The 14,775-nt window shown below is 60.1% G+C and overlaps 1 protein-coding gene across 6 annotated transcripts in view; it reads left to right on the forward strand.

The window, feature by feature from the left end:
• The first annotated feature begins 5,887 nt into the window (after nt 1-5,887).
• The window catches only part of PCGF1 (polycomb group ring finger 1), a 37,348-nt gene continuing 28,460 nt past the window's right edge, over nt 5,888-14,775 (forward strand). Inside the window, exons 1-4 of one of the 6 annotated variants that reach the window (XM_073657890.1) lie at nt 6,063-6,283; nt 10,207-10,342; nt 10,438-10,590; nt 12,051-12,125. In XM_073657890.1, the coding sequence (XP_073513991.1) occupies nt 6,194-6,283; nt 10,207-10,342; nt 10,438-10,590; nt 12,051-12,125 (454 nt within the window). In that variant the 5' untranslated portion in view covers nt 6,063-6,193. Of the gene's footprint in view, nt 6,284-10,206; nt 10,343-10,437; nt 10,591-12,050; nt 12,126-14,775 lie in introns of all 6 variants that reach the window. The other 5 variants (XM_073657886.1, XM_073657897.1, XM_073657892.1 and 2 more) reach the window with 5 other exon arrangements.

Genomic DNA, 14,775 nt, shown 5'->3' on the forward strand with positions numbered 1-14,775 from the left:
GGACTCCACATACCTAGCCAGCCTTGATGAATCCATGCCTAGACGACTGCAGATGGTAATAAAATGTGAGGGTGACATGACAAAATACTAATTGTAATACAATATCCACAATAAAACACTTGAATCCACTTGAATATTAAGATTTTGTGGTTTCATTGAACTTGTAAAGATATTTTTTGCGGGCACTGTACATCGTAGAGGGTACAGGAGGTGTATGATACATGAGAAGATACAGTACATACAGCGTAGAGGATACAGGAGGTACAGTACATACAGTGTAGAGGATACAGGAGGAGGTACACTACATACAGTGTAGAGGGTACAGGAGGTTTATGATACATGAGAAGGTACAGTACATACAGTGTAGAGGGTACAGGAGGTGTATGATACATGAGAAGGTACAGTACATACAGTGTAGAGGGTACAGGAGGTGTACGATACATGAGGAGGTACAGTACATACAGAGTAGAGGATACAGGAGGTGTATGATACATGAGGAGGTACGGTACATACAGCGTAGAGGATACAGGAGGAGGTACAGTACATACAGCGTAGAGGATACAGGAGGAGGTACAGTACATACAGCATAGAGGGTACAGGAGGTGTATGATACATGAGGAGGAACAGTACATACAGCGTAGAGGATACAGGAGGTGTATGATACATGAGAAGGTACAGTACATACAGCGTAGAGGATACAGGAGGAGGTACAGTACATACAGCATAGAGGGTACAGGAGGTGTATGATACATGAGGAGGAACAGTACATACAGCGTAGAGGATACAGGAGGTGTATGATACATGAGGAGGTACAGTACATAGTGTAGAGGGTACAGGAGGTGTATGATACATGAGGAGGTACAGTACATAGTGTAGAGGGTACAGGAGGTGTATGATACATGAGGAGGTACAGGAGGTGTATGATACATGAGGAGGTACAGTACATACAGTGTAGAGGATACAGGAGGTGTATGATACATGAGGAGGTACGGTACATACAGCGTAGAGGATACAGGAGGAGGTACAGTACATACAGCGTAGAGGATACAGGAGGAGGTACAGTACATACAGCATAGAGGGTACAGGAGGTGTATGATACATGAGGAGGAACAGTACATACAGCGTAGAGGATACAGGAGGTGTATGATACATGAGAAGGTACAGTACATACAGCGTAGAGGATACAGGAGGAGGTACAGTACATACAGCATAGAGGGTACAGGAGGTGTATGATACATGAGGAGGAACAGTACATACAGCGTAGAGGATACAGGAGGTGTATGATACATGAGGAGGTACAGTACATACAGCGTAGAGGGTACAGGAGGTGTATGATACATGAGGAGGTACAGTACATACAGCGTAGAGGGTACAGGAGGTGTATGATACATGAGGAGGTACGGTACATACAGCGTAGAGGATACAGGAGGTGTATGATACATGAGGAGGTACAGTACATACAGCGTAGAGGGTACAGGAGGTGTATGATACATGAGGAGGTACAGTACATACAGTGTAGAGGATACAGGAGGTGTATGATACATGAGGAGGTACAGTACATACAGCGTAGAGGGTACAGGAGGTGTATGATACATGAGGAGGTACAGTACATACAGTGTAGAGGATACAGGAGGTGTATGATACATGAGGAGGTACAGTACATACAGCGTAGAGGGTACAGGAGGTGTATGATACATGAGGAGGTACAGTACATACAGCGTAGAGGGTACAGGAGGTGTATGATACATGAGGAGGTACGGTACATACAGTGTAGAGGATACAGGAGGTGTATGATACATGAGGAGGTACAGTACATACAGCGTAGAGGGTACAGGAGGTGTATGATACATGAGGAGGTACAGTACATACAGTGTAGAGGATACAGGAGGTGTATGATACATGAGGAGGTACAGTACATACAGTGTAGAGGATACAGGAGGTGTATGATACATGAGGAGGTACGGTACATACAGTGTAGAGGATACAGGAGGTGTACGATACATGAGGAGGTACGGTACATACAGCATAGAGGATACAGGAGGTGTATGATACATGAGGAGGTACAGTACATACAGTGTAGAGGATACAGGAGGTGTACGATACATGAGGAGGTACAGTACATACAGCGTAGAGGATACAGGAGGAGGTACACTACATACAGCGTAGAGGATACAGGAGGAGGTACAGTACATACAGAGTAGAGGGTACAGGAGGTTTATGATACATGAGAAGGTACAGTACATACAGCGTAGAGGGTACAGGAGGTGTATGATACATGAGAAGGTACAGTACATACAGTGTAGAGGGTACAGGAGGTGTATGATACATGAGAAGGTACAGTACATACAGCGTAGAGGATACAGGAGGTGTATGATACATGAGGAGGTACAGTACATAGTGTAGAGGGTACAGGAGGTGTATGATACATGAGGAGGTACAGTACATAGTGTAGAGGGTACAGGAGGTGTATGATACATGAGGAAGTACAGTACATAGTGTAGAGGGTACAGGAGGTGTATGATACATGAGGAGGTACAGGAGGTGTATGATACATGAGGAGGTACAGTACATACAGTGTAGAGGATACAGGAGGTGTATGATACATGAGGAGGTACAGTACATAGTGTAGAGGATACAGGAGGTGTATGATACATGAGGAGGTACAGTACATAGTGTAGAGGGTACAGGAGGTGTATGATACATGAGGAGGTACAGTACATACAGTGTAGAGGGTACAGGAGGTTTATGATACATGAGGAGGTACAGTACATACAGTGTAGAGGATACAGGAGGTGTATGATACATGAGGAGGTACGGTACATACAGTGTAGAGGGTACAGGAGGTTTATGATACATGAGAAGGTACAGTACATACAGCGTAGAGGATACAGGAGGTGTATGATACATGAGGAGGTACGGTACATACAGTGTAGAGGGTACAGGAGGTTTATGATACATGAGAAGGTACAGTACATACAGCGTAGAGGGTACAGGAGGTGTATGATACATGAGGAGGTACGGTACATACAGTGTAGAGGGTACAGGAGGTTTATGATACATGAGGAGGTACGGTACATACAGTGTAGAGGATACAGGAGGTGTACGATACATGAGGAGGTACGGTACATACAGCAAAGCGGATACAGGAGGTGTATGATACATGAGGAGGTACAGTACATACAGTGTAGAGCAGAGGTCCCCAACCTTTTTTGCACCAGGGACCGGCTTTAAGCAAGACCAGTTTTCCATGGCCCGGTGGGGGTGGGGGCGGGGCTTTGGTCATATGGGGGTGGGGTTATGGAGGGGTGGAGCTGTATGGGGAGGATGCTGGCGGGACCTCGGTGTACAGCGCTGCTAAGTAGCAGCATTGTACATTGAGCGTCAGTGTATACAGCGCTGCTGCTTAGCAGCGCTACACACTGAACACCGGTACCGGGAGCCGCGTCACTGAAGCCAGTCTGCTGCCCCAGCACGCCCCACATAACATGTTCTGCCGGGGGCGTGTCAGTGAGGAGAGCCTGCCGCCCCACCCCGTCAGGAACACACCATGCTGTGCAGGAGGGCCGCGTCACTAAGACCCGCCCCGTGACGTACAACAGGTACCATGCTGTGCTGTGGAGGGCTGCGTCACTAAGACCCGCCCAACGCCCCACCCCGTCCTGCATAATGTTCTCTGCCGGGAGCTGCGAGCTGTCACGGCTATGGCAGAAAACATTATAAATCCACACAGAGCGAGCTCTGACCAGGCGCAGGGCTGCGGAGCTAGCTGTCAGCAGCGCCGCGGACCGGCTGAAAAACCCCAACGGCCCGGTCCTGATCCGCGGACCGGCGGTTGGGGACCTCTGGTGTAGAGGATACAGGAGGTGTACGATACATGAGGAGGTACGGTACATACAGCATAGAGGATACAGGAGGTGTATGATACATGAGGAGGTACAGTACATACAGTGTAGAGGATACAGGAGGTGCACGATACATGAGGAGGTACGGTACATACAGTGTAGAGGATACAGGAGGTGTATGATACATGAGGAGGTACGGTACATACAGCATAGAGGATACAGGAGGTGTATGATACATGAGGAGGTACGGTACATACAGCGTAGAGGATACAGGAGGTGTACGATACATGAGGAGGTACAGTACATACAGCGTAGAGGATACAGGAGGTGTATGATACATGAGGAGGTACAGTACATACAGCGTAGAGGATACAGGAGGTGTACGATACATGAGGAGGTACAGTACATACAGCGTAGAGGATACAGGAGGTGTATGATACATGAGGAGGTACAGTACATACAGCGTAGAGGATACAGGAGGTGTACGATACATGAGGAGGTACAGTACATACAGTGTAGAGGATACAGGAGGTGTACGATACATGAGGAGGTACGGTACATACAGCATAGAGGATACAGGAGGTGTATGATACATGAGAAGGTTTAGTACATACGCTGATGCTGGTTTAGTCGGCACCAGATGTTTTACTTTGTGATTGGCTGCAGCGGTTACAGATAAGATATCACCACCGCTGAAGCCAGTAAACTGGACTGGAGCAGCAGCGAGTAGACGCTGGAGCATGGGGGGGGGGGGGGGGGTGAGTAAGGCTGTTATATCTGTAACACAGGTATACAGGTGGAGTACAGAAGACAAAGGGAAGCACCTCTACAGAGGAGGTACACATTGTGACATAACTCAGCCTGACACGTCCCGGGGGCAGAGAGGGAGAGGGGAGCTCTGAGGAGACGGCCCAAAGGCGGAGCTGACCCAAAGGGCAGAGAGGGGAGCGCAGAGGTGATGGCCCAAAAGGGCAGAGAGGGGAGCGCAGAGGTGATGGCCCAAAAGGGCAGAGAGGGGAGCGCCGAGGTGATGGCCCAAAAGGGCAGAGAGGGGAGCGCCGAGGAGACGGCCCAAAGGGCAGAGCGGGGAGCGCCGAGGAGACGGCCCAAAGGGCAGAGCGGGGAGCGCCGAGGAGACGGCCCAAAGGGCAGAGCGGGGAGCGCCGAGGAGACGGCCCAAAGGGCAGAGCGGGGAGCGCCGAGGAGACGGCCCAAAGGGCAGAGCGGGGAGCGCCGAGGAGACGGCCCAAAGGGCAGAGCGGGGAGCGCCGAGGAGACGGCCCAAAGGGCAGAGCGGGGAGCGCCGAGGAGACGGCCCAAAGGGCAGAGCGGGGAGCGCCGAGGAGACGGCCCAAAGGGCAGAGCGGGGAGCGCCGAGGAGACGGCCCAAAGGGCAGAGCGGGGAGCGCCGAGGAGACGGCCCAAAGGGCAGAGCGGGGAGCGCCGAGGAGACGGCCCAAAGGGCAGAGCGGGGAGCGCCGAGGAGACGGCCCAAAGGGCAGAGAGGGGAGCGCCGAGGAGACGGCCCAAAGGGCAGAGAGGGGAGCGCCGAGGAGACGGCCCAAAGGGCAGAGCGGGGAGCGCCGAGGAGACGGCCCAAAGGGCAGAGAGGGGAGCGCCGAGGAGACGGCCCAAAGGGCAGAGAGGGGAGAGCCGAGGGGACGGCCCAAAGGGCAGAGAGGGGAGCGCCGAGGAGAGGGCCCAAAGGGCAGAGAGGGGAGCGCCGAGGAGAGGGCCCAAAGGGCAGAGAGGGGAGCGCCGAGGAGAGGGCCCAAAGGGCAGAGAGGGGAGCGCCGAAGAGACGGCCCAAAGGGCAGAGAGGGGAGCGCCGAGGAGACGGCCCAAAGGGCAGAGAGGGGAGCGCCGAGGAGACGGCCCAAAGGGCAGAGAGGGGAGCGACGAATAGAAGGCGCAAAAGGGCAGAGAGGGGAGCGCCGAGGAGACATGACGGGCCTCAGTGAGGTCGGGGCTCAGCCGTCACGTGTGTGCGGCCTGTGGAGGTGACCGGGGCTCGGCCTCTCGGCTGGAGGCGTCACGACCGCTCCGCGGGATCAGCTGTCGCTGACTTGTAAGGGGCGGGGCTCTGCAGCACAAGACCAGGACACTGCACGTAACCCCGCCCACATCGCTATAGGCCCGCCCCCGGAATCAACCCGGGCTATAACCTAAACAGACTGCGCTGTCACATGTCTTATTTACATAACCCCGCCTTCCACAGCTGCATCTCCAGGAGGGGCGCATTGTGACGTCACGATGATGAAACCTCCAGAACGTGCCCTGCGTCATCTCCATGACAACAGTTCTAAGCCGGAGTTGACTGCTTCCCCGGAAGTGTCGTCACTGGCGGGAACATGGCGACTACACAGGGACCGATGGTGATCGCTATGCGGCTCCGAAACCAGCTACAGTCCGTGTACAAGATGGACCCTCTGCGGAACGAGGTGAGCGGCCCCGGAGTGTGTGCTCCCGAAAGTCGCGTCTGGACCTCCGGTCGGTGTGTCCCCTCCACATCCTCCGCCAACATCCCTTGCCGTCCCCTCCTCGCCGCCGTCCCCTCCTCGCCGCCGTCCCCTCCTCGCCGCCGTCCCCTCCTCGCCGCCGTCCCCTCCTCGCCGCCGTCCCCTCCTCGCCGCCGTCCCCTCCTCGCCGCCGTCCCCTCCTCGCCCTCGTCCCCTCCTCGCCCTCGTCCCCTCCTCGCCCTCGTCCCCTCCTCGCCGCCGTCCCCTCCTCGCCCTCGTCCCCTCCACATCCTCCGCCAACATCCCTTGCCGTCCCCTCCTCGCCCTCGTCCCCTCCACATCCTCCGCCAACATCCCTTGCCGTCCCCTCCTCGCTCTCGTCCCCTCCTCGCCGCCGTCCCCTCCTCGCCGCCGTCCCCTCCTCGCCGCCGTCCCCTCCTCGCCGCCGTCCCCTCCTCGCCGCCGTCCCCTCCTCGCCGCCGTCCCCTCCTCGCCGCCGTCCCCTCCTCGCCGCCGTCCCCTCCTCGCCGCCGTCCCCTCCTCGCCCTCGCCCCCTCCTCGCCCTCGTCCCCTCCTCGCCCTCGTCCCCTCCTCGCCGCCGTCCCCTCCTCGCCGCCGTCCCCTCCTCGCCCTCGTCCCCTCCTCGCCCTCGTCCCCTCCTCGCCCTCGTCCCCTCCTCGCCCTCGTCCCCTCCTCGCCGCCGTCCCCTCCTCGCCGCCGTCCCCTCCTCGCCGCCGTCCCCTCCTCGCCGCCGTCCCCTCCTCGCCGCCGTCCCCTCCTCGCCGCCGTCCCCTCCTCGCCCTCGTCCCCTCCTCGCCCTCGTCCCCTCCTCGCCGCCGTCCCCTCCTCGCCGCCGTCCCCTCCTCGCCGCCGTCCCCTCCTCGCCGCCGTCCCCTCCTCGCCCTCGTCCCCTCCTCGCCGCCGTCCCCTCCTCGCCGCCGTCCCCTCCCTTCCGCCGTCCCCTCCCTTCCGCCGTCCCCTCCCTTCCGCCGTCCCCTCCCTTCCGCCGTCCCCTCCCTTCCGCCGTCCCCTCCCTTCCGCCGTCCCCTCCCTTCCGCCGTCCCCTCCCTTCCGCCGTCCGCTCCTCGCCACCGCCGTCCGCTCCTCGCCACCGCCGTCCGCTCCTCGCCACCGCCGTCCGCTCCTCGCCACCGCCGTCCGCTCCTCGCCACCGCCGTCCGCTCCTCGCCACCGCCGTCCGCTCCTCGCCACCGCCGTCCGCTCCTCGCCACCGTCGTCCGCTCCTCGCCACCCCCCCCCTGTTCTCCTTGTCCTTGTTGTCGTTGCCGGGTTTAAAGCTGCTGGGGCTTCCAGGGCCGATTTACCTCAACCAGTGGCCCCTAGCTTTTGGCGGGCCCCCACAGAGATGAGTTATCGGCAAACTTAAGAAGCTGACAGTCCATTGAGGTACAAGGCCAGGTAACCTGAAGATCTCACTCTGACTTTCTCCGAACATATCCATGGGACCAGGTGACCGGAGGGTCTCAACCTGGTTTCCCAAAATGTGTTTATGGGTTCTGTGATAGTCAATGGAGCAGATCTGTATTCCTCCAGCCAGTGCCATGGTCCATTAGGCTGGCATCCTGTAGAATCCTGTCAGGGTTTCAGAGACAGCAGGGGCGACGCCGGGGAGATCACTGTCAGGATTTCGTCAGGGGTCTGTGCGCACACGATCCCAACTACTCACTACACAGCTATCGGCAAGCGAGCAAAAAGCGTATGTAATCACACATCCGGATTCCAACGCATGGAATGTGTACATGCCCCGTAGTTTCTGCCACCTTCACGATAGTCCAATTATTATTATTCGCTGCCACCACCGGCCGAGTTTGAACTATAATACAGGCCTGGCCGGACGCCTGCCGTCTGGTAGCATATATGGCTTCTGGGGAGGGAACGATTACAGGACAAAATAAACAGAACTATTCAATTTTATATTTAATCCAAAAGGGAGGCAGTGTTATGAAAAATATACAAGATTTTACAAATGGGCATTTACATTACAGAATAGACAGTTACATAAAATAAACAGGATCACAGAAGAAACTTAATATAGAGTTCGCAGAGACGAATCAGTATAGCTGGAGGAGGGGCTCCCCTATTTGATTTGAGCGTTATCAAACGCGATCCATTGCTTATAGTGTCTATACCCCCCTGGCAAAGAATGCTCATCTCTCCTCCGTGGACTCTTTTATGCCTAAGGGAAGATCTGCCCACACACCCCCTGTGCTGACATCATGGGGCTGGTCTCCAGCCTGCACATTTTATTTAAGAGATTTGTTTTTTGGGATAACTTATCGCTGGTTGATCCCAAAAGTGATACCATATTTTCTTTGATTTTACCTTCATTTAGAGACTGCACATGGCGTAGCTGCGATCCGTTATTCTGGTGCTCTTGCTCTACAGCTCCCCAGAGGGACTTACAGTTACGAAAAAATAAGCATCTTGTTCCTTGGCTGACCCTGCCACTAAAAATATGGGTCCCCTTATCAGAATTATGGAACTTGAGCTACTCCATATTTCATCTCGGGCGTCCCTGGACTCTCTAGTAAATTCCCTTTTTTGTCCTGGGAAGCAAGCTTCAACAGCTACATGTCAATTGATCTAAAGCCGGTGTCTAATCATCCCTTGCGGCTGCCAGGGAGAAAGACCCTCGCATTTTAATTAGGCTATAGCTTTACATGTCACTTCTGCTGTAGGTGGTAATTTGCAGAGAGACAGTTGCTGGACTGTCAGCTCTCCTGTGACAAATGGTAGGGAAGGGTGAAAAGGGGTTTGGGAGAAATGGTTCATATTTTCTTAATATCTCCCTGACAAATCCAAATCTGTGTCCCTCTTGATGGAGCCATGGTGTCATGTAGAGTGTTCCTGGATGTGGTTTTGTGATACAGAGGCATGTCCCCCTGTAAAGATGTGCAGTTGTGGATTTTAATAATCACCTAGGCAGGTTATCGATGCAAATAGTTTTATTCCTTCCGACCACGGTGAACAGCAATTCCAGGTAAATGTCCAACAGGCAATTCTCTTAGTCCTCGAATTTCCAACCTGGGATCAGTAGTTCCACTGCCCCATACCAAGTGATACCCACTGTCCCCGAACTTTTGGTTGGCCCACAGCTTTTTGTATCTCCCGCCGGTATATTGGCAGTCACAGCATATGCTCCTTCGGATGATGGATATCACGACCGCAGCCCCTGATACCACCCAGCTCTCAGTCCGACTAGCAAAATGTTCTCTTTCTCCTGCACAGGGTTCAGCCCCCTGGATCGGCAGAAGAGCTCACCCCTCCCTCCCCCAGCTAACTGTGCCTTAGTGCAGATATTTTCTCAGGTGGAGCCCATCCCCTGGGTTTGCATGTGAGACCCCCTGTGGTGAGAACAATGGCCCAAGGTCTCGGAGATATGGTCAGTGAAAGGAATAGATACCTGAGGTTGAACTGATGAGCAAACAAATCACTAACAAAACACAGCAAGCAAATGTCTAACAAAACACAAAATTAAGATTGACGAAAAGGGGTGCTCAGTGCTGGAAAAGTATTTAGTATGTGGCCAGGTCCTCACACCCCCTTATATAGTTCACAGCTGCCCTTCAAGACATTTAACTCTCATTGTTTGAGCATTTAATCAGTCTGCATAGTTTTTCCTCCTCTGCTTTGAAGGTCAACAAACTAGCTGGCCTGGTACAATATGTGATCAGCATTTGGCTAACAGCCTTGTTCCATGACCCTGCGTCCCTATCCTCCAGGGTGAAGACAATAAGTTACAACACACATCAACTTAAGTGTCAACATTCAGACAATGTGACAGTCTCCTGACCTGCTGAAAATAGACCTCTGGATAATTAAGATTAAATGCTGTGTCCTTCCCCCCTCTCTAGCACACTTTACACTCCTTTCCCCTGTTACAGGCTCCAGAGTTTCTCCTTGTTTCTCTCCAGGAGGTGGTGAAAGTGAAGATCAAGGAGCTGAATGAACACATCGTGTGCTACCTGTGTGCCGGCTACTTCATCGACGCCACCACCATCACCGAGTGTCTGCACACGTGTAAGGCCCCAGCACGCTGCTGACTCCCTCCTGTGCCCCCATGTCGTAGCTTGTGTGTGACTCCGCCTTCTCTTCTGCCCCCCCCCCCCCCCCAGTCTGTAAGAGCTGTATAGTGAAGTATCTGCAGACCAGCAAGTACTGCCCTCTGTGTAACATCAAGATCCATGAGACCCAGCCACTGCTCAACCTCAAGCTGGACCGCGTCATGCAGGACATCGTGTACAAGCTGGTGCCGCGGCTGCAGGAGAGTGAGTGCTGCGTCAGGCCACTCCCATCTACTGCCCCCCGCCTCTACACTGCCCCCTCTGCTCCGCAGCCCCGCCTCTCTTTACTGCCCCCTCTGCTCCGCAGCCCCGCCTTTCCCGGTCTCTGCTCTGGCCCCTCTGCTCCGCAGCCCCGCCTCTCTACTGCTCCCTCTGCTCCGCAGCCCCGCCTCTCTACTGCTCCCTCTGCTCCGCAGCCCCGCCTCTCTACTGCTCCCTCTGCTCCGCAGCCCAGCCTCTCTACTGCTCCCTCTGCTCCGCAGCCCTGCCTCTCCACTGCTCCGCAGCCCTGCCTCTCCACTGCTCCCTCTGCTCCGCAGCCCTGCCTCTCCACTGCTCCCTCTGCTCTGCAGCCCCGCCTCTCCACTGCTCCCTCTGCTCTGCAGCCCCGCCTCTCCACTGCTCCCTCTGCTCCGCAGCCCCGCCTCTCTATTGCTCCGCAGCCCCGCCTCTCTATTGCTCCGCAGCCCCGCCTCTCTATTGCTCCGCAGCCCCGCCTCTCTATTGCTCCGCAGCCCCGCCTCTCTATTGCTCCGCAGCCCCGCCTCTCTATTGCTCCGCAGCCCCGCCTCTCTATTGCTCCGCAGCCCCGCCTCTCTATTGCTCCGCAGCCCCGCCTCTCTATTGCTCCGCAGCCCCGCCTCTCTATTGCTCCGCAGCCCCGCCTCTCTATTGCTCCGCAGCCCCGCCTCTCTATTGCTCCGCAGCCCCGCCTTTCCCGCTCTCTGCTCTGGCCCCTCTGCTCCGCAGCCCCGCCTCTCTACTGCCCCCTCTGCTCCGCAGCCCCGCCTCTCTACACTGCCCCCTCTGATCCGCAGCCCCTCTCCCTGGCTTTTCTCCCCTTCCTCAGCTCCACAACCCTGCCTCTCTACTGCTCCTCAGCACCGCCTCTCCCCTTTCTACAGCCCCTTCACTCTGCAGCCCCGCCTCTTCTCACCTGCTCTACAGCTCCGCCGCTGCCTTTCTCTGCCTCGCCTCTCTCTCTACCTCCTGTGGTTGGCGGCACGCTGGCCCCCCCCCTCTCTCTGCCTCCTGTGGTTGGCGGCACGCTGCCCCCCCCCTCTCTCTGCCTCCTGTGGTTGGCGGCACGCTGCCCCCCCCCCCTCTCTCTGCCTCCTGTGGTTGGCGGCACGCTGCCCCCCCCCCTCTCTCTGCCTCCTGTGGTTGGCGGCACGCTGGCCCCCCTCTCTCTACCTCCTGTGGTTGGCGGCACGTTGCCCCCCCCCCCCCCTCTCTACCTCCTGTGGTTGGCGGCACGCTGGCGCCCCCCCCCCTCTCTCTCTACCTCCTGTGGTTGGCGGCACGCTGCCCCCCCCCCCTCTCTCTACCTCCTGTGGTTGGCGGCACGCTGCCCCCCCCCCTCTCTCTACCTCCTGTGGTTGGCGGCACGCTGCCCCCCCCTCTACCTCCTGTGGTTGGCAGCACACTTTATTGATGTTTTTCAGATGAAGACATGAGGATCCGGGAGTTCTATCAGTCTCGAGGTCTGGAGCGGGTCCTGCACACCAACACAGTGGAGGGTGAGCGTGGGCGACAGTGCCCTGACCCCAGCATTGCTCCCTGCAGCCGTCACTCCACCCTGCTGCACCTCACTGCCCCTGTACCCCCTCGCTGCGCCTGTCCCTCCACCACCCCCCCTCGCTGCGCCTGTCCCTCCACCACCCCCCCTCGCTGCGCCTGTCCCTCCACCACCCCCCCTCGCTGCGCCTGTTCCTCCACCACTCCCCCCCCATCGCTGCGCCTGTCCCGCTCTCCCCTCACTGCAGGCTCACTGCCCCTGTACCCTCTCACTGCCCCTGTACCCTCTCACTGCCCCTGTACCCTCTCACTGCCCCTGAACCCCCTCGCTGCGCCTGTCCCTCCACCGCCCCCCCTCGCTGCGCCTGTCCCTCCACCGCCCCCCCTCGCTGCGCCTGTCCCTCCACCGCCCCCCCTCGCTGCGCCTGTCCCTCCACCGCCCCCCCTCGCTGCGCCTGTCCCTCCACCGCCCCCCCTCGCTGCGCCTGTCCCTCCACCGCCCCCCCTCGCTGCGCCTGTCCCTCCACCGCCCCCCCTCGCTGCGCCTGTCCCTCCACCGCCCCCCCTCGCTGCGCCTGTCCCTCCACCGCCCCCCCTCGCTGCGCCTGTCCCTCCACCGCCCCCCCTCGCTGCGCCTGTCCCTCCACCGCCCCCCCTCGCTGCGCCTGTCCCTCCACCGCCCCCCCTCGCTGCGCCTGTCCCTCCACCGCCCCCCCTCGCTGCGCCTGTCCCTCCACCGCCCCCCCTCGCTGCGCCTGTCCCTCCACCGCCCCCCCTCGCTGCGCCTGTCCCTCCACCGCCCCCCCTCGCTGCGCCTGTCCCTCCACCGCCCCCCCTCGCTGCGCCTGTCCCTCCACCGCCCCCCCTCGCTGCGCCTGTCCCTCCACCGCCCCCCCTCGCTGCGCCTGTCCCTCCACCGCCCCCCCTCGCTGCGCCTGTCCCTCCACCGCCCCCCCTCGCTGCGCCTGTCCCTCCACCGCCCCCCCTCGCTGCGCCTGTCCCTCCACCGCCCCCCCTCGCTGCGCCTGTCCCTCCACCGCCCCCCCTCGCTGCGCCTGTCCCTCCACCGCCCCCCCTCGCTGCGCCTGTCCCTCCACCGCCCCCCCTCGCTGCGCCTGTCCCTCCACCGCCCCCCCTCGCTGCGCCTGTCCCTCCACCGCCCCCCCTCGCTGCGCCTGTCCCTCCACCGCCCCCCCTCGCTGCGCCTGTCCCTCCACCGCCCCCCCTCGCTGCGCCTGTCCCTCCACCGCCCCCCCTCGCTGCGCCTGTCCCTCCACCGCCCCCCCTCGCTGCGCCTGTCCCTCCACCGCCCCCCCTCGCTGCGCCTGTCCCTCCACCGCCCCCCCTCGCTGCGCCTGTCCCTCCACCGCCCCCCCTCGCTGCGCCTGTCCCTCCACCGCCCCCCCTCGCTGCGCCTGTCCCTCCACCGCCCCCCCTCGCTGCGCCTGTCCCTCCACCGCCCCCCCTCGCTGCGCCTGTCCCTCCACCGCCCCCCCTCGCTGCGCCTGTCCCTCCACCGCCCCCCCTCGCTGCGCCTGTCCCTCCACCGCCCCCCCTCGCTGCGCCTGTCCCTCCACCGCCCCCCCTCGCTGCGCCTGTCCCTCCACCGCCCCCCCTCGCTGCGCCTGTCCCTCCACCGCCCCCCCTCGCTGCGCCTGTCCCTCCACCGCCCCCCCTCGCTGCGCCTGTCCCTCCACCGCCCCCCCTCGCTGCGCCTGTCCCTCCACCGCCCCCCCTCGCTGCGCCTGTCCCTCCACCGCCCCCCCTCGCTGCGCCTGTCCCTCCACCGCCCCCCCTCGCTGCGCCTGTCCCTCCACCGCCCCCCCTCGCTGCGCCTGTCCCTCCACCGCCCCCCCTCGCTGCGCCTGTCCCTCCACCGCCCCCCCTCGCTGCGCCTGTCCCTCCACCGCCCCCCCTCGCTGCGCCTGTCCCTCCACCGCCCCCCCTCGCTGCGCCTGTCCCTCCACCGCCCCCCCTCGCTGCGCCTGTCCCTCCACCGCCCCCCCTCGCTGCGCCTGTCCCTCCACCGCCCCCCCTCGCTGCGCCTGTCCCTCCACCGCCCCCCCTCGCTGCGCCTGTCCCTCCACCGCCCCCCCTCGCTGCGCCTGTCCCTCCACCGCCCCCCCTCGCTGCGCCTGTCCCTCCACCGCCCCCCCTCGCTGCGCCTGTCCCTCCACCGCCCCCCCTCGCTGCGCCTGTCCCTCCACCGCCCCCCCTCGCTGCGCCTGTCCCTCCACCGCCCCCCCTCGCTGCGCCTGTCCCTCCACCGCCCCCCCTCGCTGCGCCTGTCCCTCCACCGCCCCCCCTCGCTGCGCCTGTCCCTCCACCGCCCCCCCTCGCTGCGCCTGTCCCTCCACCGCCCCCCCTCGCTGCGCCTGTCCCTCCACCGCCCCCCCTCGCTGCGCCTGTCCCTCCACCGCCCCCCCTCGCTGCGCCTGTCCCTCCACCGCCCCCCCTCGCTGCGCCTGTCCCTCCACCGCCCCCCCTCGCTGCGCCTGTCCCTCCACCGCCCCCCCTCGCTGCGCCTGTCCCTCCACCGCCCCCCCTCGCTGCGCCTGTCCCTCCACCGCCCCCCCTCGCTGCGCCTGTCCCTCCACCGCCCCCCCTCGCTGCGCCTGTCCCTCCACCGCCCCCCCTCGCTGCGCCTGTCCC

This window comes from Phyllobates terribilis, unplaced genomic scaffold, assembly GCF_046119375.1.
Source record: "Phyllobates terribilis strain yellow unplaced genomic scaffold, ASM4611937v1 Scaffold_1__5_contigs__length_1240528914, whole genome shotgun sequence".
Lineage (NCBI taxonomy): Eukaryota > Metazoa > Chordata > Amphibia > Anura > Dendrobatidae > Phyllobates > Phyllobates terribilis.